The sequence below is a fragment of the Dipteris shenzhenensis genome, chromosome 24 (assembly GCF_047967505.1).
Source record: "Dipteris shenzhenensis isolate YYH24624 ecotype China chromosome 24, Dip_SZ_1.0, whole genome shotgun sequence".
Taxonomy (NCBI): Eukaryota; Viridiplantae; Streptophyta; class Polypodiopsida; order Gleicheniales; family Dipteridaceae; genus Dipteris; species Dipteris shenzhenensis.
In genome coordinates this window covers 34,491,517-34,513,965 of record NC_141619.1, presented here as the reverse complement: position 1 = coordinate 34,513,965, position 22,449 = coordinate 34,491,517, and the positions used below count along the sequence as shown (strand labels likewise).

Below are 22,449 nucleotides of genomic sequence, written 5' to 3'. Positions count from 1 at the left end.
AAGCCTTCCCATAACCTACCTAAATCCTATCTAAAAGACAATCTTCCAATCATTATGATGTTAAAATCTCAACCCCCCCCTAAATATGAAATGGGAGGAGTATTGCACTATCATCAAGTGATATAACAAGGGGAGAAGGCTTTATCAAATAGGCTTCTTACAAGGTTTTGTATTTTATAGGAGGCATGATATTAACTGACACAACACACTCCACAGCTAGATGTAGATGAATCTATGGTTGTAATGCATCCTAAACATCAATATCTCTAGCTCATCATGTACAAATAGGGTGGTATATAACTTGGAAGGCCTTACCAATGTCATTTATTATGACATGGTAGTGTCTAATCCTTAATAAGAGAGATATCATATATATGAGGACACAATCAAAATTAGAGTAAAAGAGTTTAAATCACTATGATAGTGACTTCTCCATAGATCCCATAAATATTTTTCCATTGATACCTCACCAAAATCATGGACAAGTCTATTACCTAAATGAAGAAAAATGAAAATGTGAGCATACTCATCTTTAACTTAAATGCACTCTCTAGCTCAGATGTCCTCCCATGGATATATGACAATAAGCTCTTGATTATCAAAAGGTGGATAAATGCTTTCCACATTTGAAACCTCTTGCCAATAAAGACATCTTAGGCCATTAGAGCCTAGGATGAAAGAGAAGAGTGCTCAATGGCGATTATAAATAATAAATAATAACAAAGTTGTCCTCTCACTTATGGAATTTAATAAAATGACGAATAAAACATCAACAAAATTTTAGTCTCAAAAGTTAGATGAACCATGGCCAATGTGTAATAGAAATAAGATAGCCTCTTGTGAAATGACCAACAAGGCTATAAGAAAGAGCTTATTGGGTAGTCACCGTCATGGTTAACCAGCCAAAAGATGCCTTGTATGGTGAAATAAAAGAGCCCTTAAAGGCTAAAGACTTGGATATTACATGTTGTTAAATGGGAAGGTCTTGGTAGCCTTAGCCAAACAGTTATCCATGGTGAAAATCTTCAACCAAAAGAAGAGCATCGCCATGGTGGATTCTTCTTGAAGCAGTACAATGTAGAGTACCTTATGAACTCCCAAATATTTACATTAGAGTGTATGCAAACAATTATAAAAGTATGGAACCTTTAGCCTACAATGCATAATAGGGAGAAAGCTAGAAATCTATGATGACAGGATGCAACAATAGAAAATTGTGGCCTTCACTACATCTTCCTCCAAAAAAATTTTAGGCATCTATTGAGAGCTCTCGGCAATAACATAGATAAAACTTTTTGTAAACATGCTTTGGTAGCAATATAGATAAGAACCTTTAAAGAGTGAGACTGTTGGTCACTACCTTCTATTGGAGCTATACTAGATCATTTTAAAAATCCTTCATATTTGAAGTTTTTCTTAATTGTTGATTATAATGCCACTGTAAATCATTGTTGCTTTCACTGGCTAATTTGAATAGTAATGTGGCACTTCTTATCTAAAATTTTTATATTTTGCTACCTTCTGCCTTTTTACAAGATGTCTTTCAATGCTGTTGTTCTAAAGGAGTGATTCAGAAATTGACCAAAGGTTTCTAGGAGGCCTCTTCTTGGTATTTGTTCAGGTTGTTTTCTCAGAGCTTTAAGCTCCACAAACTCAGTCGTGTGTTTTTAGGAGGTCTTACACAACTGTGGACTTATGCATTTGTTATTGCATTTGAACAAGCAGCTTTATATTTGCTGTTTCAAGTTTCCCAAGAGGAATTTAGGCTTATTTTGTTGTTGTACCATCATCGTTTACCCATGAATGAATTCCAACAAGGAAAAACATGCTAAATCTAGGGCGTAATAAATGCGGCCAGTAATAACTCCAAATCAAGTCATGTCTTTAAAATAAGGGCTCCAAACTGACGCTTGGAATGGGGAACCATAATGATATAGCAAGAGTATAGAAGGGGGAAGAGATTTATCAAAGCTTTGATACCATGTCAATAAATAGAATAGAGTGCACAATATGGAAGAGAGGCTCAATGAGAGATACTAAACGTGGGATAAGGTGAGAGGATAATGGAGACACAAAAGGATAGGGAGCAACACATCAACTCATATAAATCATCATGCTTGTTAATCGAAATACTTGTAGACACAATACACATAGGTTTCACCTAGTAAATAAGCAACCAAGTCCTATCCAAAATACAATCCTCCAATCATCCTGATGTTTGAATATCAACATCACAAGCACATCAAGGAATTGTTGCCGTAGGACATTTTTCAAGGGAAATAACTGGCATAAAGATCATGCAAATAGGCTTGTGGTGACTAACACTGTTAAAGGATTCTTGTAATTATGCTTTGTAGTGTCAGAAAGAAGGGAGACCAACTCAATCAGATAGAATGCCACATCTAGCTGTGCTTTCTTTGGAACCATTTGAAATATAGAGATTTGACTTTTTTGGTCTAATCAAATCTTCTACTTAAACAAAGTATTACACAAAATGGGTAGAGGCTATGGCACTCAAAGATAATAAGTCAAATGGTGTGGTAATGTTTCTCTATTAGAATATCATGACTAGATTTGGATGTCGTATTGAACTAGTTTCAAATCTGTGTGTTCATTTCTTGAAAAAGGTAATAAAGAAATTGATAACTATGCATATCATTGTCCATAAAAAATCCAATACTTATTATCCACCAACCAATGGGTACGAAAAATGTTCCAATAAATTAACTCAAAATTTTGAAAAACACAATTTTAGAAAATAGGATTGATTGCTATCAAAAGCTGCATTTTACATTGTGGGATTTTAGAATAACATTCCCCGGCAACAGCGCCAAAGTGTTGTCACTTTTTCTCTCATTTCCAAGGTCTGAGGGTGTTGGACACCTAGAATCATGTCGTCGCTCATTGTATCATATGTGTTGACAAGAGTAGCATAGGTCCTCAGGTTGTATCCAATGAGAGGTGTAGGCTAAAGCATGGAAAGTGGTTCTAGCATGCACTAGGCGAGGAAGAAGAGTTGATCACATGGATTGGTGGAGATTTTTACCTCCATGCGAGTTCAAAAGTTTAAAAAAGGGTTTGCAGGGTTTGGAAGAATGATAGGGTTTAGGGAGCTAACTAAGGGTTTCAGGGTTTTTTAGGAGTCTAGGGTTGAAAGAGGCTTGCAGGGTTGAGGAGTGGAGTGCTAGTCTCCTTCATTGATTCATGGGGTTAAGGGTTTAGAAGGAGGTACCACGGTTCAGGAGGAGGAAGAGAGGAAGAAGGAAGGAGGAGGAGGAGGGAGGAAGGAGGAGAAAAGAGGAGAAGGAAGAAGAAGGAGGGAGGAGGAAAGAGGAGGGAGGTGGAAAGAGGAGAAGGGAGGATGAGGAAGGGGAAGGATGGAGGAGGAAAGAGGAGGAGGAAGGACGAGGGAGGAGTGCAAGAGTGACAGCATGCTAGAACACAATAGCGTGAGAAAGCATGGACACTTGGAGAAGATTTGTGCAAGAATACCAAAGTCGTACTGAACACAGAGCCATTCAAGAGTGGGAGCTTCATTCCATAGAGAGAAATTTATACATGAGGGTCTCTTCATTAGTGAAGGTACCTTTGGATCCCTTCACTTGTGAAGGTACCTTGTGAAGATACGTTTGGGTCCCTCCACTTCTGAAGGTACCTTTGGGTCCCTTTACTTGTGAAGGTACCTTATGAAGATGCCTTTGGGTCCATGCACTTGTGAAGGTATCTTGTGAAGATACCTCAAAGAGTGAAGGCTTTTAGTCTTTCTCTCTCTAATTTTAGTATTTCTCTCTCTAGATCTTGATTTTACAAGTATGACCAGATCTTTTCTGGAGAGGATTTTGGCTATCCTCATCCCACTAGATTTCTCAAGTTATATTACAAGCGGAGCTTTGCCACTACTCCACACACGCATTCATTGGCCCTTGGCCGCCACAGAGGTAACAACACCATTCACAATGGTGCACTATGGGCTTTCAAAAAAACATTATGATCTTTCAGAACAACATTCAAATTTATAATAGGGATGACACCATGTAGGTTGGTGTATGGTCGTGAAGTTGTAGTACCCATAGAGTTTATATTACCAAGCCTTGCTATGGCTGTACTTATCTCAAGAAGTTTCGCTATAGTTCCTACAATGAGAGGAAGATATAATTTAGAGTTCTTTGATTTTGGATATAATTTAGAGATGCAACCAGGCCTGGGTGAATAGGAATATCAAGTTCAAAGTATTCAGAAAGGTGATTATGTCATAACGTATAGTTCAAAATTGGGACTTCATCCACGAAAGATGCAACTTAAATCTTGCAACCCTTTTCACATTTTATATTCTTGGAAAAGGAACATGGGAATGAACTTGACAAACATATCAATGGTGTCAGAATCAAACCAAATTTAAGGCCTAAGCCTATCATAGATCAATTGATAGTAATGCTCAACCTATAAAAGGACAAAAACACACTTTTGTTTGTCCATGTGTGAAGCCACTCAGTGGACTTATTATGCGATGATCTCTATCATTTACTCTCCCAGACAAGCATTTCTAAGAAAAAAAATCTTAGAATGTAACCATAATAGGTAAAAGAAGCAAGAGCTACCTTAGATGCAAAAGATGGAGCACAACTCGTCATGAATTGCAAATACTCTAATAGGGTTAAGAGGGAAGGTTGGGTCTTGCCCTTTTCACGTTAGTAGTGCTATTCTTTCGTGACATTCTAATGAGAAACAGTAGCCATTAGAATGTATTGAGAATAAAGCTTGCACGAATTATTCGGTTCCAATGAGCTACAAATCATGTGTCCTTGGGTGCCTTGCAACTGAGTAATCTACTACATACAAGAAAGAGACATGATCATTAAGGATTATGAGGACCATCTACAACTCTTAGCTTGATCAAGAGAGACATTTAATCTAGAAAAGGTAGGGTTGAAAGCTACAAGGGATACTTGCATCCTCTTTGTGATGTGGTAGAAGAAGTTATAGGAGTAGATGACATTTTGGTAATATTTATTTTCATTTTTCCAATCGAAATATATAGCTTCCTTTGCGATGTATGATGAGAATCTGATACCTTTCTAGCACAAAGCAAAATAGTCAATGATGTAAAATTGTAATTATGCTAGCACTCTAAATATATCCCCTCCTTTTATCTAAAAAGAAAATGAACCCAACTCCTTACTCAAGCCTCTACTTAGCAAGCTCAAACATGAACAATGCACTTCTTTGTAACCTTATGGAAAACAATTCTCATGCATAAACTTAGTCATTCTTCATCATTGCAATATATTCAAATGGGAGATGCAATATATTCAAATGGGAGATGCAGATGATTATGTTCCTTGCCATATCAAAGCTACAAAGATGTCTCTTTTGTGCTTTTATAGTAGATGGGAAGTTTAGAGGTTGCTTTCCAATCTAGAAACTTCAACAAAGGCTTTAAAGTAATATGCTCGAGGAGTGTTTGTTAAGCTTTGCCCTTGTCTTTATTGGAATATATTTACAACTTTTTGGAGGGGGAGAAAAGAAAAAGGAAAAAGAAAATATTTGGCATGAATATGAAAGAACATTGCACAATCTTGATTACATTGTCATTGGCAGTGGCTTCCTATAAAAGACAAAACTTGGACTTCATAATTGCTTTATTCAAACATCATTTCATGTTTAACATTACAAATGTAGGGACTCTACACAAAGGTGAGCTAATACTTTGAAAACTTTTAAACATGCAACTCTAGTTGATATCTCCCTTAACAAATATACAAACCAAAGCTTACTACCTTCAACAATGTCTAATGAAAATTACTTTGAACTTGTTATAATGCAATTGTGTTGTAATAAAAAAAACCTTAATGGCAAGTTTGATATCGTAGGATTTATGACACAAACATGTTTGTATGACTACTTTCTTTATTACCATAAGCATAAGAAATAGTGATCATATTTATATTTTAACAAAATTAAACAATCTTTAAAATCAAAGGACCTTAATGCTTTTGCTGATGTAATTCTACTTGTAGTGTAGCTAAGAGAAGTTTATAGGCACTTCCACATTGTGGCTTCTATACACTTGTTTACAAGCCAATGTCTAGTAGATAAATAAGAGCACTAGAAAAAACTTCCACAAAGGCTCTTACGTACTCCGTTTAGATGCTTCTCCATTTCATCTATTGCCTCTGTTTAGTAGCTAACCAAAAACACTTTGCCACCACGTCCAGGCTCCTAAAGAAGGAAGATAAGGGGATGATAACTTTGTTTAACAAGAATTAAGGCATGAAAAATATTGCACAAAGTAAGCCTAAAAGTAAGTAATTAAATAAAGAGATAGGCATGCAATAATACTCTATCTACATGAGAGAGAGAGAGAGAGAGAGAGAGAGAGAGAGAGAGAGAGAGAGAGAGAGAGCATACCACACTCTTCTTTATGGCATCTTTAAAATTGTCGAGGGGAAACTTCTCCCCTACTAAGGGCAAGAGGACCTTCTTCTCGAGCAAGCTCATGATATGGGCCCCAATTTGCATGAGCTCATGAGGGGATTGTTCCTCGATCCAACTTCTTAGCCAAAACCCATGCACCTTTATATCCCTAAATGTAAGGTCTCTTATCTCAATCTCTGAGTGAAATGCTCCTAGTAGCCCATAAACAAGCACTGTGCCTGCATCTCTTACGCTTTGTGCCACAACCTACACCCGACATATTTTCTTTAATTAGTGTCCCCCATGGCAATCTACTATTCCTTTTATAATAGATGTGAAAGCAATAGAAGTAAAAGCAAAAGAAGAGACAAGCAATAATTGTGAGCATTCAATTTGCCTTGTGTGCAAGAGAAGATTGAGTGGAGGTATTCTAAAAATATGAGAGAGGAAAAGCAATTTGTCCTTCGAGAGAGTGGTGATAAAAAAGACCATGTTGCACAACAGTGTAAAAGGACTTTAAAGCAAAATGTGGTTGATAAGGTTTTGTTAATCGAACTTAACTTGAGCTATTGAATAGAAGGCATTAAAAAAAAAAAGAAACGCCTATTATTTTAATAAACTATCCTTTGTTCGAAAAACAAGAGAGGATGAGTGCATGTGGGCATTGGCTCCTAGTATATCCCACAATGTTTTTTGCACTTACCACAAACTAAAAAGCTAACTATACTTTTGCTAGGATGGGACATGTTGTATTCTCCACAATAGGTACTAAGAAAGCAAGCGCTCAATTTTTCCATAAGCTTTAAGCAAAAAAGACTTTGTAATAGAAAAAATATTACTTGTGGAAATTCACAAAGGAGATTCTAATTCTCCAATATAGGACTACCTCTTAGGAGACCCTGCTAATAAAAACATTAAAAATATAAAGAAGCCTCAATTAAGAATAGAAAAATCTAAAGAACTTTTAACAAAATGAATGAGATTCATTAGACCTACTGAGAACAAATTGTAAAGCCAAGCTGTCTAAACTAAAGCTGTAGTGGCTTGAAGGTAGCATGGAGAATACTCTCTTTTATCTATGTGCAGGGCTTGTTCGGAATCTCGACAATGTGTGCAGTCATGAGCTTCACAAGGATAGAATTAAGATACCTAAAGCTTATCTAGAAATACATCAACCGGGTAGTTGGGAAGCTTCAAGCAATTGAATGCATGAAGCTACGGAGCTACGAAGCAACCTAAAAGTTGTACGAGTGAGTTTCTCCTGCTCAATGATACCATGGGCTTTTATCATAAACATTCATTCAATGCCTCAAATTAGTTTTCCATAATGCTAAGCCACAAAAAGTCCGCAAAAGTAATTTTCATTTTCTAAGGACTCACACATTTGCTAGTCCTACCTTCAAGAGCAGGCCGAAAATGGAAGAGAGGGAGATTGCCTTAGCTTTTCTTTATTTCTACACTAGCTACTAGTCAGCATTGGCTTTGGGCCATGTGTAACCGTTTTTTATTTATGTTTTCAATACTATAAGTCGACACATTATTTCTATCAATTTCCTAATAGGAAGGTTCCACTTGGCACTCAGAGGAGAGTCAGGTTCTAGGCAAAGGAGGACTCCACGTGGGAAAGAGAGAGAGAGAGAAGAGAGAGGAAGGGAGGTTTTCAGACGGTGGATCCCTAGCCCGTTGTAGACAGGTCAAGGTACTTGTTATTTATAAAAGAAAAGAAAAGAAGAGAGAGAACAATCTAAAGGGACTTTAGACTCGAGATATCTTTTGGTTACCTTGGGACTTCTATACCTGAGATATCTCTTGGGTACAGATGTTGTGATGGTTTTGTTTCTACCTACCATTCTCAGGAGGTAGCATTAGTTCTTGCCTACATGTCTCAGGAGGTGGTATTAGTTTCTGCCAAAAAAAGAGAGGTGTTACCTTGGTCATGTGGCCACCCACACAATCGATAGCTCCATATGCCATTTTGCCACCTGTGATTTTCTTCACTTGCTCAACCACATCGTCCTCACTCACACTTATCACTTCGTCCGCACCCAACGCTTTCAATTCCTCTTTTTGCTCCTTGCGCCTCACCAGATTAATCGTCTGCACATGCACACCTTTATCACCATCCGCTACTCTTCCTTGTGTGCGCATCAGATTAGCATTCAATCAACGAGTGCATCCTTCGTTACCTTTATGCCTTCATGGTGAGCGTATTGAATGAACATTCGGCCCAAGACTGTTGCAGCGCCTGTTTGGATAACATACTCCCCTTTTGGCACGTTCAACACACGGGCCATCCCCCATAGACTGCCCTTAACGCCACATGCATATTGTGAAACCACAGTCAAGAATCAGGACCGTGTGACTTGAGGGCTCGTACACTATGAAAATAAACAGAAATTTGCGCTCCTATGAATGATGCACAGGCATCATTCATAGTAATGTCTAGACTCTACGAGCTAGAATTAGTGCATAATTGACATAAAAAGAACTCGAGAGTCGAAACTCGTCTTTGGTACTTCGTACACAAGGCAGTCTAGAACGACACGGGAATCGCTGTTCTCAATGGGCATTGTGAAAAAGGCGCCCCATCATTTCTGCGACGTGTCTCCTTGTTGCTCATATAGATGGGAGCGGGTTCTTCAACGTTATGTCTACTTATTAGGAAAGAGATGGTTGAAAAGTCGCTCACCTGTCCAGGGATTCACCAGAAATTGAGCAGCGACCTCATCACTGACTGTATCTGGTATAGGAAATTGCGATAATGCGGGAATAACGATGTATTCCTGCCACAAACCTTGCCCGGTCTCGTCAGATTTGGAGCTCAAAGGAAACACACGTTGCCCAACTTTCACATTGGTCACTTTTTCACCGACCTGCAAGACTTAAAAAAGATTTCTCTGTTAGAGTAATAGGCAAAGGGCATTTTACAAGTTGTGAAGACAAAATCCTAGGGATCGGTGGCATCTCGCTTGTGAAATCCACGACTAGCAACGTGATTGGGCCAAATTTAATGGGTTAAAAACCAATCAAAAGCAACGCTCGGAAGGCGGCTCAAATCGTGGAATACTCTTTTCTGAAATGTAAAGAAAAAAAAAGGATAAGTTTACGAACATCGGAGACAGAAATCTGCCCAATGCGCTCATTCATATCCTCAACGCTCACTACTTTATCAGTTTCTGCGACAAACGAAAGATCCTCTAGTCTATATTGGCAAAAAAGAAAGAAGACGTGTACCTGGTGCACGACACCCATTCCTTCGAAGCCAGGGACGGCGGGCAGAGATTGAGGGCGCCAGGCAGGGTAATGTCCTTGAATGGCCAAAACATCGGAAGGATTGACAGCGCGGCAAAGGACGCGGACGAGGACTTGATCGGGGCCAGGGGAGGGGGTATTCCGGAGACCCAATCTGCAACCGGCGATGGGATCATCGGGGTGAATCTCGAAGACCTCCACAGCTTTGTGCTGCGCCATGTTCATGTGAGTCGGAGCTTCGAACTTGGAAATAACAAGGTCGCCCTAGATGGTGAGGACGGTGATGCATAAGAGCCCTGCTTGTTTTACGTGTGTATAATAGTCCTCCTTGTTTTCTCTCTTAAAAAATATATTTGCCTTCTATACGTCTATATCTATACTCTATACTATATATTAAGGAGGGTGGGAGGCCAATAGATTGCCACTTGTCGTGTGAGGGGGAGGCAAGAGGTTGCCACGTGTTGTGTGAAGGGGGAGAGCTAGGTTGCATCTGCGGCAACTCTTCCTGTTGAAACCCGAATGCTGCTGCTCAGTGCTGCTCCCCCTTGGCATAAATGCATCCTGCTGTGGCAGCAATTATGCTCTTGCATTTGAAATTTGAATCCTCCTCTCTCCTGAAGGAGCTCACCCGTCACGTCCTACAGTTCCCTAAAGTTTGCCAGTTACCTCCTCCGCCCATCAGCTCATTTGATCTGAATCCCCCACCCCCCTTCAGCTCTTCATGCTACTCGCCCGGAATGGATACGGAGGATGAATGATCAAGGGGAATGATCAAGGGTGGTCGGAAGCGGTGAACCTGAGGCTATTTTAGTTCTTGGAGACAGCCGGAGGGTTCATCTTGCTAGAGGTGACATCCTCCTCATGTGAAAACCAGAATCAAGAGTAGTGTAGGTTCCTCCGCCTTGCTTTGGGCCTATTGTAGGCATGGAACTGAAGCTCTCTAAGTTTTGTGTTATTGTGGAGGTTTTTCCCTCGACGGTGGTCATCACAAAGATCTGCATCCTGCCAAGATGCAGATTTAAATTGCAGGGAAGGTAGCTTCTTCTCGCAGTCCTTTCATGCATGTGTTTCCCGACGAGAGCAAACAGAGATTCCATCCTTCTCGATATTAGCAAGAGTCTTTTGCACATACTCGACCATTCTTAGGGGAGCTACATGATTACCCATCTGCAGGAAGTTATGTGCTTATTTCGTTTAGTTGCCTCCTGTTCAATGCCCCGAAAATGTTAGTTTGCGGTGGAGCTTGTCTTGGAACATTCAAAACCCACGCGGTAGCTTGGATGCTAGCAAACCTATGGCCGTTAGTGCACCTCTTTTCAGCCCGTTAGTAGAGACTTTATGAAGGCGTCCGGATGACTGGCTGGAGTTTACGATGAGGTATGTTTTGTTCTTCTGCAAAAGTTTTTTGCCGTTAGTGGGCTCTTGGCTGCAGGGCTCTGATGGCTCAAGATTGAGCTTGCTGACTACTATGCATAGGCTTGAGCTGGCGTTAGGGAAGCTTGATTTGAGTGCTATTAACAAAATGGAGCTGACTTTTATTTTGAGCCTACTCTTGACGATCCTACTCTCATCCTGTCCTCCCCTGATCCTTTCCCTTCCACCTTTCCCATCTTCCTCTCACCTACCCACCCTTCTACGCTCAACTAATTTTCATCATCCCAAACTTGGCGACACAGTAGCTTTTCACTTTGCAGATGAGGAAAGTCAAAGTGTTGAGATTTGGGAAAGGAGGGAGAAGCATTGAATCAAGAAATTCAAGGAAGAGCACAAAGGGAAAATGCAAAGTCTTGGATCGATGATAGATAGTGGCTTTGTTGGCTAGATCGTCCACTTGGGGCAATCATTGGCTTGGATTGATGTTGTAAACTTGGGCAACAGCTTAAACAGAATTGTGTATACCGGAAGGCGATTGATCAAGCAACACAAACTATATAAGTAACGAAATTCATACCTTTCCATGTTCTTGAACGTTAAATTCACAGCGGTTCAAATTAGTGTAATAAAAAGCTTGGACAGACGACCATTTGCCATGGGAATTTACTTTTTGATACAAAAGCCATTACTTTTGTCGATCCTTAGGTGTTCTGCTCCGTCGATGATGCAAAATTGCCTCTAACCTCTACTTGATCTATGAAAGATGCATTTGTATTTGTTATGATGATCTTGCAAATTTTAAGTACTTGCAGGTCTCTAAGGAAGAAACTAGACAGGATGCTTGCAAGGAGACTCTTTTGCTTCCCACCAACGATCGTGTCAACAATAGCTTGCTAAAGATGATGAGAGTAAGCGGCATTGAGGCAAATAAGATGGACATTGAAAGGCTTGAGAGTGACTGGTAAGATTTAGTCATAGAGTTATGCTTCAGCACTGCACAAAGTTGAGAGTTGAGGTGGTGAGCTTAGGAGATGAAAAACTTCAGTGGCACATAGAGGTGAGCGGACAGTAAGCATTTGTGAGGTGGCTACAAACCACAAAGTGCTTGACATGATTTTTTCATGGGATGGTATGTTGTGGAATAAGATGAGGGATGATGTGTGATGACAATGGCTAGGATTGCAGTGGTGGATACATACAGTCAATGCGGTGCATTGTAGAAGCACAAGCTATCATCAAGCTTTCTATATTGGATGTAGTCTCTTGGAGGGTGGTAAGTGTGCTCAATGAGGACCACTTAAATGTTTCATATCTAAGGCCTCTCTCAAGAGTCAATCACCTTCCATTGCATGTTGAGTACATGCATTCAATCCCACTTAGATGCTCTTTTCAATTGTGTAGGGAAGCCAACAATGGCTGAATTGTTGTCACATGGGGTTCTAGGAGAACTAGAAGATGGGAAATTTAGAGAGAGTAGTGGGAGGGAGTTTGTAAATGCAAAACATGGTTGGAGGGGAGGTGGCAATAAAGTACAAGCTACAATGGGGAGATAAGGAGGTGACAGGGAATAGTAGAAGCCATATTTCAAACAAATAGGAGTAATAATACCCAATCATATATATGCTACTGTAAATTCTATTGGAATTCTTTGACCCAAACCAAAAGGAATAAGGCAACTCTTAGACTTTTTGGATGGGGTGGTTGTGATGGGGGGGCAGATACCTTGGAATTGAAGCGATAAGGAGCAGAGCAGGGAGGCAAGACAAGAGTAAAGCAGATGGGAAGGGAAGGAGAAGGGTTTGTAGGTTGTCGATTGTGGCGAGGAAGAGCAAACTTGCTAAGGCAAAGATGACGAATTTGATGCCAAGACGATAAATTTCACATTACTCATTGTTTGCTTTTTCTTTGGGCCAAGCTTTTCCCTCTACAATCCCTAAGCTTTGATTGTAGGCTTGATTCTGCAAAGGTCTAAGGACACCTTGCTTCCCTTTGACCAGACATGGGATTTCCTATTGGGTTTTCCCATCAAATCTTTGGGAAGACCAATTGGAAAGTGGCTTTGACAATCCTTGAAGAGGATGGTTTACCAACTCTGAGCTTCAATTTTGGGTTGAGCACTCATTGAAACGATGGGTTGCTCTTTTTTCTTTCAAATTTCTTTACCTAAAGTGGTTTGTAATGGATGAAGTTGGGTAGCACCTAGGTTGCCATGTAGGCAGCAAGCTTCTATACTATTTCTTAAGGAGAGAAATACCATACCTTCCACATGGAGAGGATTTGGAGGCTAGGGAAGAGAGGAGGGAGGTCCGAGGATTTGGTGGCTAGGGAAGAGAGGAGGGAGGTCCGGGAGAGGTTCGGGAGGTCTGGAGTTTGCCCTCCATTAGATCCGGGAGGTCTGGCGTTAGATCAAGACGAGACAAGCCGCGGGCCCACGACTGTTGCTAGCAGACGCAGATGCAGATACTGTGAGGTGGTGCGAAACGGAGACTACAGTAGCGATGCAGCCCACTGCAATCGTCAAAGCCACGTGGCATCGTGAGAGAAACATATGTGTGCCACATGTGGATGGAGGGAGAGGGTGTTGGAAGAAAAGAGCTCACGAAATCTCCTCCCACCATCTCCTCACTGCTCCTAGCCGCCTCCAAGCATCAATGCTCCTCACTTCCTCTGTCCTTTACGCTCCTCTAGGCTGTTTTTTGACTCCTGCTCGAGCCCTCCCTGCCAGTCTCACTAGCATCGTGGCTATTTCTTCAGGTGGCTCTTCTTCTCTAACAATGTTCAAGGCAAGTGGAAGTTGGAGTATTAGCTGACCACGAGGGTGCGAGCTTTGGCATTCTTGGTTTTTGCAAGAAAAACACTTTGGTCATGAGGGCGGTGCATATATTTGTGGCGGTGACAAGGAAGTGGAGGGTGAAGGTGTGACCGAGAAGGAGTAAGTGAGCCAAGGCAGCTGGAAGATGGAAAGATGGGTGGCATGCTCCTGTTTGGTGGACGAATGCGGATCATGTAGCTATGTTCCAAGCGGCCTCCCAAGATGAAAAAGAGTGTGGCCTGAATGAGGAAAGAAAGAATCTGGCCGAATACATCTCCATTATCATTCCCTCAAGGAAGCTCTGTCTCTGTTTCTTGCTATTAAAACGTTGGCTATGGCAGAATCAAAGCTCTCTAAGTCGATTAGGAGCTTGCTATGGCGGAATCAAAGCTCTCTACCTCAATCAAGAGCTCTCTGTCTCCGTGTCAAGGGGTTGGCTATGGCAGAGTCAAAGCTCTCTCTGTCAGTCTCAATCTATCAAGAACCAACTATGGGGGAATCGAGGCGCGCTCCCTCTCTCTCTCTCTCTTTCTCTCCCTCTCTCCCTTCCTCCCTCTTTCAGTCTTAGGTGAAAGCAAAGCTGGGTATTGGTCACATACTCGCGAGTCATGAAAAGAGTGCAGAATGGAGAAAACACACCAATCTCTAAGCAGCACGATACGGCAAGGCTCTCCTATCGGAAGTAGGAAGTCCCGAGGAGACTATTCATGAACGGATCTCCGATTGCAATAAAGTGTTCGACTAGGCATATTCAGCAATCATCTCCAATAGGAAAAGGTCTATACGCGCAGCAAGAGCTTCTAGAGTCAGTCTGGGAGATGAAGGAAGGCAACGATCTTCAGTTTACATAGTGATACGAGCTCCAGGGTAGTATATTTCTTACAGCAGCTAGCTTTAAGAGGTTGAGGAACAGCATAGAAGAGATATTGGGCAAGGAAGTAAAAAGCAAAAGTTCCCACAAAGCAAAGTAAGGAATCTAAAGCTATAGGGCGCACCCTGGTGAGTCCTATTGCGATCATTATTTTCTCTTTTGCAAGCATCTATGTTTTTCTATTTTGCAAGTGCCTGCAAGTTCCCGTTCTATTTCGTTGCACATTCTGAATCAAAGTATTAATCCTTTGCCGATGGAAATGGTGCAAGTCACGAGTGCATTCTTTCAATACTTCATGGATTCGGGAAACTTTTCAATACATATTTCTACTCGAAAAAGGTCATTGATAGCTTTAAAACAAAGCGGGGCTTCCAAACTCTGAGCCAAAACTTGAATCTAAACACTAGAGACCCTCTATTGAAAGCCTCTTTTCTCTATGTAATGTGCCTTGCGTCGTGCTATGTTTCGAATTCAAGTGGCATTTTGTATGTTGTTGTATTAGGCTTCCCACATGCATCGTGTCAGAATTCCACTACATCAATCAATGACGTAGGGGTTCCTCGATCAATGCCACGAGAGGTTCATTTGCATGGTTGAAGGAAAACTTTGTCCATGGCTCAGCAAAATGGGGACGAACAGAATCACCCGAACTAAAGGAAGTTGATTTTTGGAGCTGTTGAAGGTGCCCCTTGCCTCTACTTTTAAGCACCAAACGTGGACGGAGGCAATATATGTCACCATTATACAAAACATCAAAGCAACTAGTGTGCCATCTAGTTTCAAATTGACCTATGTGGTTGTCTATGTACTCTTTGGTTATTCCACTGAACTTGGTTATTCTAACTTTGGGATTCTGGATAGGTAGTGGTTGTAAAGCCATAACTTTTCTTTCTCTTGGTATGTGGTGATAAAAGGCCAAACTAACGTCATCTTTTGTAAAGGGTCAACCTAAAGTCACCTTTTGGTTTGATTAACCACGCCTAAAAAAGCTATAGTGCCCAATAAATTCTAAAATACCTATTCTTCTTCTAGTGTTAATTCAAAACTTTGTTGCATTATATCATTCTAATTGTAATTTCTAAAATATTAGCTGATATTAACTCATGCACTCTATGTGCTTGAAATCTTATCTAGTAGCCTTGGCCATCTTTAGATTGATTTTCTCCATTCATGTACTTAAATCAATACTTCCACATTCTATTTTATTTCAGTTTTCTCAAAATCACGATGTTGACATGACTAGTTGAATCACTTCACTAAATTTGGAAGCTTTAACCATTGCCAAGTGTTAAACGAAAACCATTAGACAATATTCAAATAACATGAATTTTGGTCAGCATTTCAAGCTTCAAACTTTGAAAATAGCATAACAAGCAATAGAATACAACATAATCCTCTAATGGAAGACTTCAAAAACTTGGAAAATAGATAATAGGAATTCAAAGAACCACATCAAAGGTTTAAAACTACTTAAGTTTCATAGATTATTAGCTTTGTGCCTCTCATCAACACCCTCAAACAACTGCTGCACGATCATCTTGGTCTCACAACAAAGATATCACCTAATTATATACATGCCAAACTATTTACAGCCAACATTTATTTGCCATGTAACCCAAAATTGTAAATCAATAACCATAAAAACAAGCGACCAAAATTTTATTCAACAACATAGGCTTCAATACACAAACCCCGACTTGCAAGCTATTTCCATGGGCGCCTTGCCAAAGCTGTGTGTTGAAGCGCACTGCTTTTGTCAAAGCACTTTACAATTGGTCATTTGATTGTCTCAGAGAGTTGTTCAAAGTGCCAGGTGCTGCTATCGCATGATGGCTTTGTGATTGCTGCTGCCCTCCTGATGCACTCAGAGGGCGGAAGTCTCTCATCTCTACAATTGTAATTATCCAAGGTACTCTAAAGTGGGTCCACAACTTCTCAAGTTAGGCATGGGTGCTGTAGGTCTCCCATGGCATCTCCATTCAAATGAGGCGAGGCATCCTTCTAGGTGCACGTGGGTCGCATCAAGGGCTAACATTCAAAGTCGAAGGTCATGAACCATAGAAAACAGATGTGTACATATGTGAAACGAATGCATGAACAAATACTGGATGACATATCACACAGGCATGAAGAGCTCTTTGAGTGCAGTGAATTTGATTTCTAAAGGTTAATGTTTACAAAGATACATAAAAGGAGGTCTAAAAGGAGGTCTAACGGCAAAGAGCAAGTGACATGTTCAAGTCTCTCCAAGCCATGCGCCGATATCCAAGGGTCCAATGTGGTCTATATTGCACTATCTTTGAATGCTTTTTCTCAATGTAAAGAGCCATTTTTTATGTCTATTAAAAGTGAATGTTTTTTTTAGTTCTACATGCAGGTGTATGTTGTTAATCTTGCATTTTCGTGCCATCAAAAAATCAAAAACATTTGGATAGGACAAGCCTGAAGCTCAACGTTCAGAACACTGCTGCAGCAGGCTAGGGCCCCGAAAGCCACAAATGAAAACCATAAAATGTCCAATCTTTTGCAAAATCAATCACAACTACTTTTCCAAGCACTAGAATCTCTGACAGAAACATTGCCACAATAATATAATACGAACAAACCAACGTTGAGAAACTCCTTCCTGCACACTGTTCAAGCTTGTGATCAACGGTAGTTATATATTTGCAGTAGTGAGTATTGGAGAAAGGCCTAAACATGTGCCTTACCCCTCAGAGGGTCGCGCTAGTGACATGGGGAGGGGACCAGACTAGACTCATATGCAAATGTGTGCCTGTGGGTGTGTCCAGTATAAAGAGTATTCCCCCAGGGATTGTTGGATGCTCTAGGCCTCTGCATGGCTATGGGGCAGGGTGTGTGACCTCTGTAGCCGGTGTAGATTCTTGGGTGTGTGTTCTTGACACGCGTTCCCCCTGCAGGTTCTAACAGTGAAGAAAGCACCAACTTTTCATAAGAAGCTACACAATGTTTCAAAAGCAAGAAACAGAGCAAAGATCAGTCAAAGCAAAGATATAATAATCCAAAATTAGATTTCTAGGAGCTTGATACAGCCATCGCAAAGTATATACCAATATGTAATTGTTGGAAATGGTTGATTGTTGCTCCGACCAGCATCATCCTTTGGTTTCCACATGGTTGAAGAGTAAATCTGCCAACCACAAGGAAACAACTTTGCTGAACTCTATAACAGCTTAATATTTGATTGACATCCAACAGGAAACAGATCTACATGTGGCTAAATTAAAATCTAGACATGTAGAAATGTTTTTTTAAAGCCTGTGTAATAATAAATGAAATTAAAATTATGGGAGAGGTAAAAGTAGTAACAGAAAGTGCAAGATTAAAGTGGTCACAAAACAAAAAGATCAGAAATCACACAGCATGTTTTTGGCAACAGACTCACCACCTTTTAATGCGATTCACTGTACACCAAGCATGATCTGACTAACTTTCTTCCTTCCCATCTGAGTCCACATCGCCAGTCTTTTCATCAATGTAGCAGGAAGATTTCAAATAACATTGCTAATATAGATGCATAGTGTCACCAGTAGTCCCCACAAATACACTTTTCTTCCTTGAAAACATGAACACGTTTTGCATCTCTGACGAGAATAGTTCGTTGCTCTATCTTTGATATAAAGGCAATAGTTGCATGACAGTCATCACAAACTCGGAGATCTTTTACAACATGTACGGGTGTCCCCTTGGGTGTATTGAGTAGGGCACACACGATAGCCAGCCTCTCGCTGTGTCTACATAACCCATGGTTCTTTGCATCAGATATGCCCCGTGACTCACAATAAAGACCTGGGACATACCCTTCCTTCTCCATTTGAAGGTAAAGATCATCTAGCTTTGCATATATATCGCTGCTTTGAGAATGTCTTATATCCCCTACCACAAAGGTATGTACAATTCCATTAACTTCAGTCCAACTCTGTTCTGGCTTCCTCCATGCTTGTGCTTTCATTCCCATTGCCTCGACCTCCTCCTTATCCTCCTGCATGCAAGCACCTGCATAGATGTTAGACATTAAGACATAAGCTGCAGGATCCTCTTTATCTAATCGCACAGCATGATCAAAGGCATGTCTTCCAAGCTCCACTTTACCCCACTTACGACAAGCACCCAACACAGTAAGCCACACTGCAAGATCAGGTTGGAAAGGCATCTTCGCCACCATTGCTACCACCTCATCTATCCGGCCTGCACGGCCAAGGAGATCAATAATGCAAGTGTGGTGCTCAATGGTTGGAGTGATGCCATAGTCTTTGCTCATGGCCTCAAAATACTTCTGGCCCTTCTCCACTAAACCTGCATGGCTGCACACCATAAGAATACTCAGGAATGTGACCCCATCAGGCTCTATGCCTGTCCCTCTCATCCTTTCAAGCATATGGAAAACATTTTCACTTTCTCCTAGCTGGGCATATCCTGTGATAAGTGCTGTCCATGAGACTACATTTGGAGACACCCCCTCCAGTTGCATCTGTTGGAAACAGTTCATCGCTTCCTCACTAATCCCATGTTGGGCATATCCTGAGATTAGTGCATTCCATGACACTACATCTGGAACTAGAAGCTTGTCAAACACTGCTCGTGCTTTTGCAAACAAGCCAGATTTGGCATACATATCAACTAAGGTGTTGCCAATACAAGGATCTCTTTCCAACCCCTTTTTGGCTATCTCAGCATGTATTTCACGACCCTGGTCTATGGCTCTTACACTGCCACAAGCTTTCAAAGTGCAAACAAATGTGACAGCATTCGGAGACACCCCCTCCAGTTGCATCTGTTGGAAACAGTTCAGCGCTTCCACACCATGCCCATGTTCCGCGTATCCTGCAATTAGAGCAGTCCATGCGACTACATCTCGAGCTGGAAGCTCAGAAAAGACTTCCCATGCTTTTGCAAGCAAGCCACATTTGGCATACATATCGACCAAGGTGTTGGCAATACAAATATCTCTTTCCAACCCGTTTCTTGCAATCTCAGCATGTATTTCACAGCCCTTTTGTATGGCCCTTATGCTGCCACAAGCTTTCAAGCTGCAGACAAATGCAACAGCATTCGGAGAAACACCCTCCAGTTGCATCTGTTTGAAACAGGTCAGTGCTTCCTCAACAAGCCCATGTACGGTATACCCATCAATTAGTGCACTCCATGAGACAACATCTCGTACCGGAAGCTTGTCAAATGCTTCATATGCCTTTGCAAGCGAGCCACATTTAGCATACATGTCGACCAAAGTGTTGCCGACACAAGGATCTCTTTCCAAACCCTTTCTAGCAATCTCTGTATGTATCTCCTGGCCCTTGTCTATGGCTCCTATGATACTACAAGCTTTCAAGCTGCAAACCAACGTGACAGCATCTGGAGACACACTCTCTAGTAGCATCTCCTGAAAACAGTTCAGCGCTTCCTCACCAAGCCCATGTTGGGCATATCCTGTGATTATTGCATTCCATGAGACTACGTCTCGAATTGGAATCTTATCAAATATTTCCCGTGCTTTTATAAGCGAACCACATTTGGCATACATATCAACCAAGGCATTCCCAAGAAAAGGATCCCTTTCCAACCCCTTTCTGGCAATCTTGGCATGTATATCTCGACCCTTATCTATGGCCAAAACGCTGCCACAAGCTTTCAAGCTGCAAATGAACGTGACAGCATTTGGAAACACACGCTCCAGTTGCATTTGTTTAAAACAGTTGAGCGCTTCCTCACCAAGCCCATGTTGGGCATACCCTGCAATTAACGCAGTCCATGACACTACATCTCGAACTGGAAGCTTGTCAAAGGTTTCTCGGGATTTTGCAAGCAAGCCACATTTGGCATACATATCGACTAATGTGTTACCAACAAAAGGATCTTTCCCCAACTCCTTTCTCGCAATCTCAGCATGTATTTCCTGTCCCTTCTCGGGGTCTTTCAGCCTAGCACAGGCCTTTAATAGAGCCATAAACGTATGATTGCTAGGATGTACATTACTCTCTTGCATTGTATGGTACAAGTCGAGGGCATGCTGTGATTGCCCACATTCTACATAACCATTGATGAGAGATGTCCAAGAAAACTCGTTCTGATCAACCAACCTGTTAAAAACCTGCAGAGCATCGCACATGCTTCTGCACTCCACCAACATTGGGATAAGGTAGTTCCCGAGAAATTTATGAGTTTCCAGCCCACTTATGCACATGAGGTCATGTAAGCGCTTAGCATACGCTAAATTTTTCTCTTTTCTGCACTTCTGCAAGATGCATATAAAGTTCTCAATGGAGGGCAGCAGAGGAGTCCGTTCCAAATAAGTGAGTGCCTCCTCTAAACTCAGTATCTCCCAGCCTATGTTCTCTTGCAGTTCATGTGCAATAGATGATAGGCCCACCTGTACTGCAGACCTAACACTGAGTTTGCAATTGCTAACCCTCACCATCGAGCTACGGTCTTCAGCGTTTGACCAGGCTTGCCCAGGGTATGTTTTGGCCCCGGGCATTGACTCCTTTTCAGGGACAATGTCTGTGATCCAACCTGGATTGTTCCAGACATCTATCCATAGCGATTCCTCGATAATCTTATGCTTGAATTCTGGAGCACTTGGTCTTACTTTGCAGCCAGAAGCCACCCCCCTAGGCAGAGGAAATTGGTAGAGACTGGGAGGTAGGGATACTGTCAACATTGGGCAACACACTGTGGTCTCAGATCTAGCACTAGATATAGCGACCAAAGCTTGAATATATATGTCCACACATACATAAGTACAAAAGTGCACTCACAACCTTCACCACAGGAGGACAGCCGGATGCTGCTCCACTGGGCCTAGAAGCAAGTCCCATTCACTGCGTAATCTCTAACATTTCTCACCTGAATTCAAGAAGAATAAGAAGATGGCTTCTCTTGAATTACAGCAACGTAGAACATGCAGAGTTTTAGTTTAAAAGTATGCTCTTGAGCTAGATGATAGCTCGTTGACTGGCATGGAAGGCTTAATCAAACAATGGGTATCTACTCAAACGAAGCATGCATTTACGAGAGCAGATGATTGTGATATGGCAACAAAAAGGGCATTCGAATTTCGAAAGATGGAAGTAGGTTTACGGGAGCATCAAACAACAAAGGTTACAGCAGATCTATAGAAAATCGGCAAGAAGCCCCATAATTCTAGAAGGCACAGCGACCTCCGAATCAATCCTAGAGTTAGTGCAGAAATCACACGTGAAGGTGAGAATTTGGGCGATTCCGTAATGATCGACGACCTTCGTAGAGCAATACGATTCCATAATGATCGACGATCCATAGTGTGCGCGTCCGTGTAGGAGCTGTTGGCACTTATCTCAAAAAAATAAGATTTTTGTAAACCACCCACCCGCCACGTGGTCACACCACCATCAGGCTATGTCACCAACCTTTGATTGGTGTAGCGGTTGGAGGAGACGGAATGGGCCAATCATGTAGCAGTTGGAGGAGTTGGCCATGGAGTGGGTGGTCTTCATGGGCCGCACACAAATCTTTTGTGTCTATGTTCAGGCTCGTCCCTCCTATTGGGCCAACTAGGACAACAATCAAATTGCTCATTGATTTGTATTGCAACGTGAGTTGATCAAAATTGGCACATAAATACAATTCTCTAAAAGAGCCCATTGTGTGCACTTGAGAACTCTAGCATGGAATTGTCTAATATTGATGAATATCCCAACATGCCCAATAGACCCCAAATAGAAAT

The 22,449-nt window shown here is 41.4% G+C and overlaps 1 protein-coding gene and 1 pseudogene across 5 annotated transcripts; both read right to left on the bottom strand.

The window, feature by feature from the left end:
- Positions 1-5,968: 5,968 nt before the first annotated feature.
- Positions 5,969-10,003, bottom strand: LOC147886531 (uncharacterized). Its single transcript, XM_087395873.1, has 6 exons — positions 9,649-10,003; positions 9,104-9,287; positions 8,601-8,716; positions 8,344-8,511; positions 6,409-6,681; positions 5,969-6,219 (listed from the first exon to the last, which is right to left on the bottom strand). Exons 1-6 carry the CDS (start codon positions 9,889-9,891, stop codon positions 6,178-6,180), a joined length of 1,026 nt encoding a protein of 341 aa, XP_087251999.1. The 5' UTR covers positions 9,892-10,003; the 3' UTR covers positions 5,969-6,177.
- A 7,057-nt stretch (positions 10,004-17,060) lies between these two features.
- LOC147886530 (pentatricopeptide repeat-containing protein At3g03580 pseudogene) lies at positions 17,061-22,043 on the bottom strand (annotated as a pseudogene). Of its 4 annotated transcripts, none has more exons than XR_015543312.1 (3): positions 18,130-22,043; positions 17,795-17,874; positions 17,061-17,638 (listed from the first exon to the last, which is right to left on the bottom strand). The product of XR_015543312.1 is annotated as a pentatricopeptide repeat-containing protein At3g03580 pseudogene, transcript variant X2 (transcript). The 4 variants fall into 4 exon arrangements; XR_015543314.1 differs by having other exon boundaries at positions 17,061-17,683; positions 18,133-22,043; XR_015543313.1 differs by having other exon boundaries at positions 17,061-17,647; positions 18,133-22,043.
- Between the last annotated feature and the right edge of the window lie 406 nt (positions 22,044-22,449).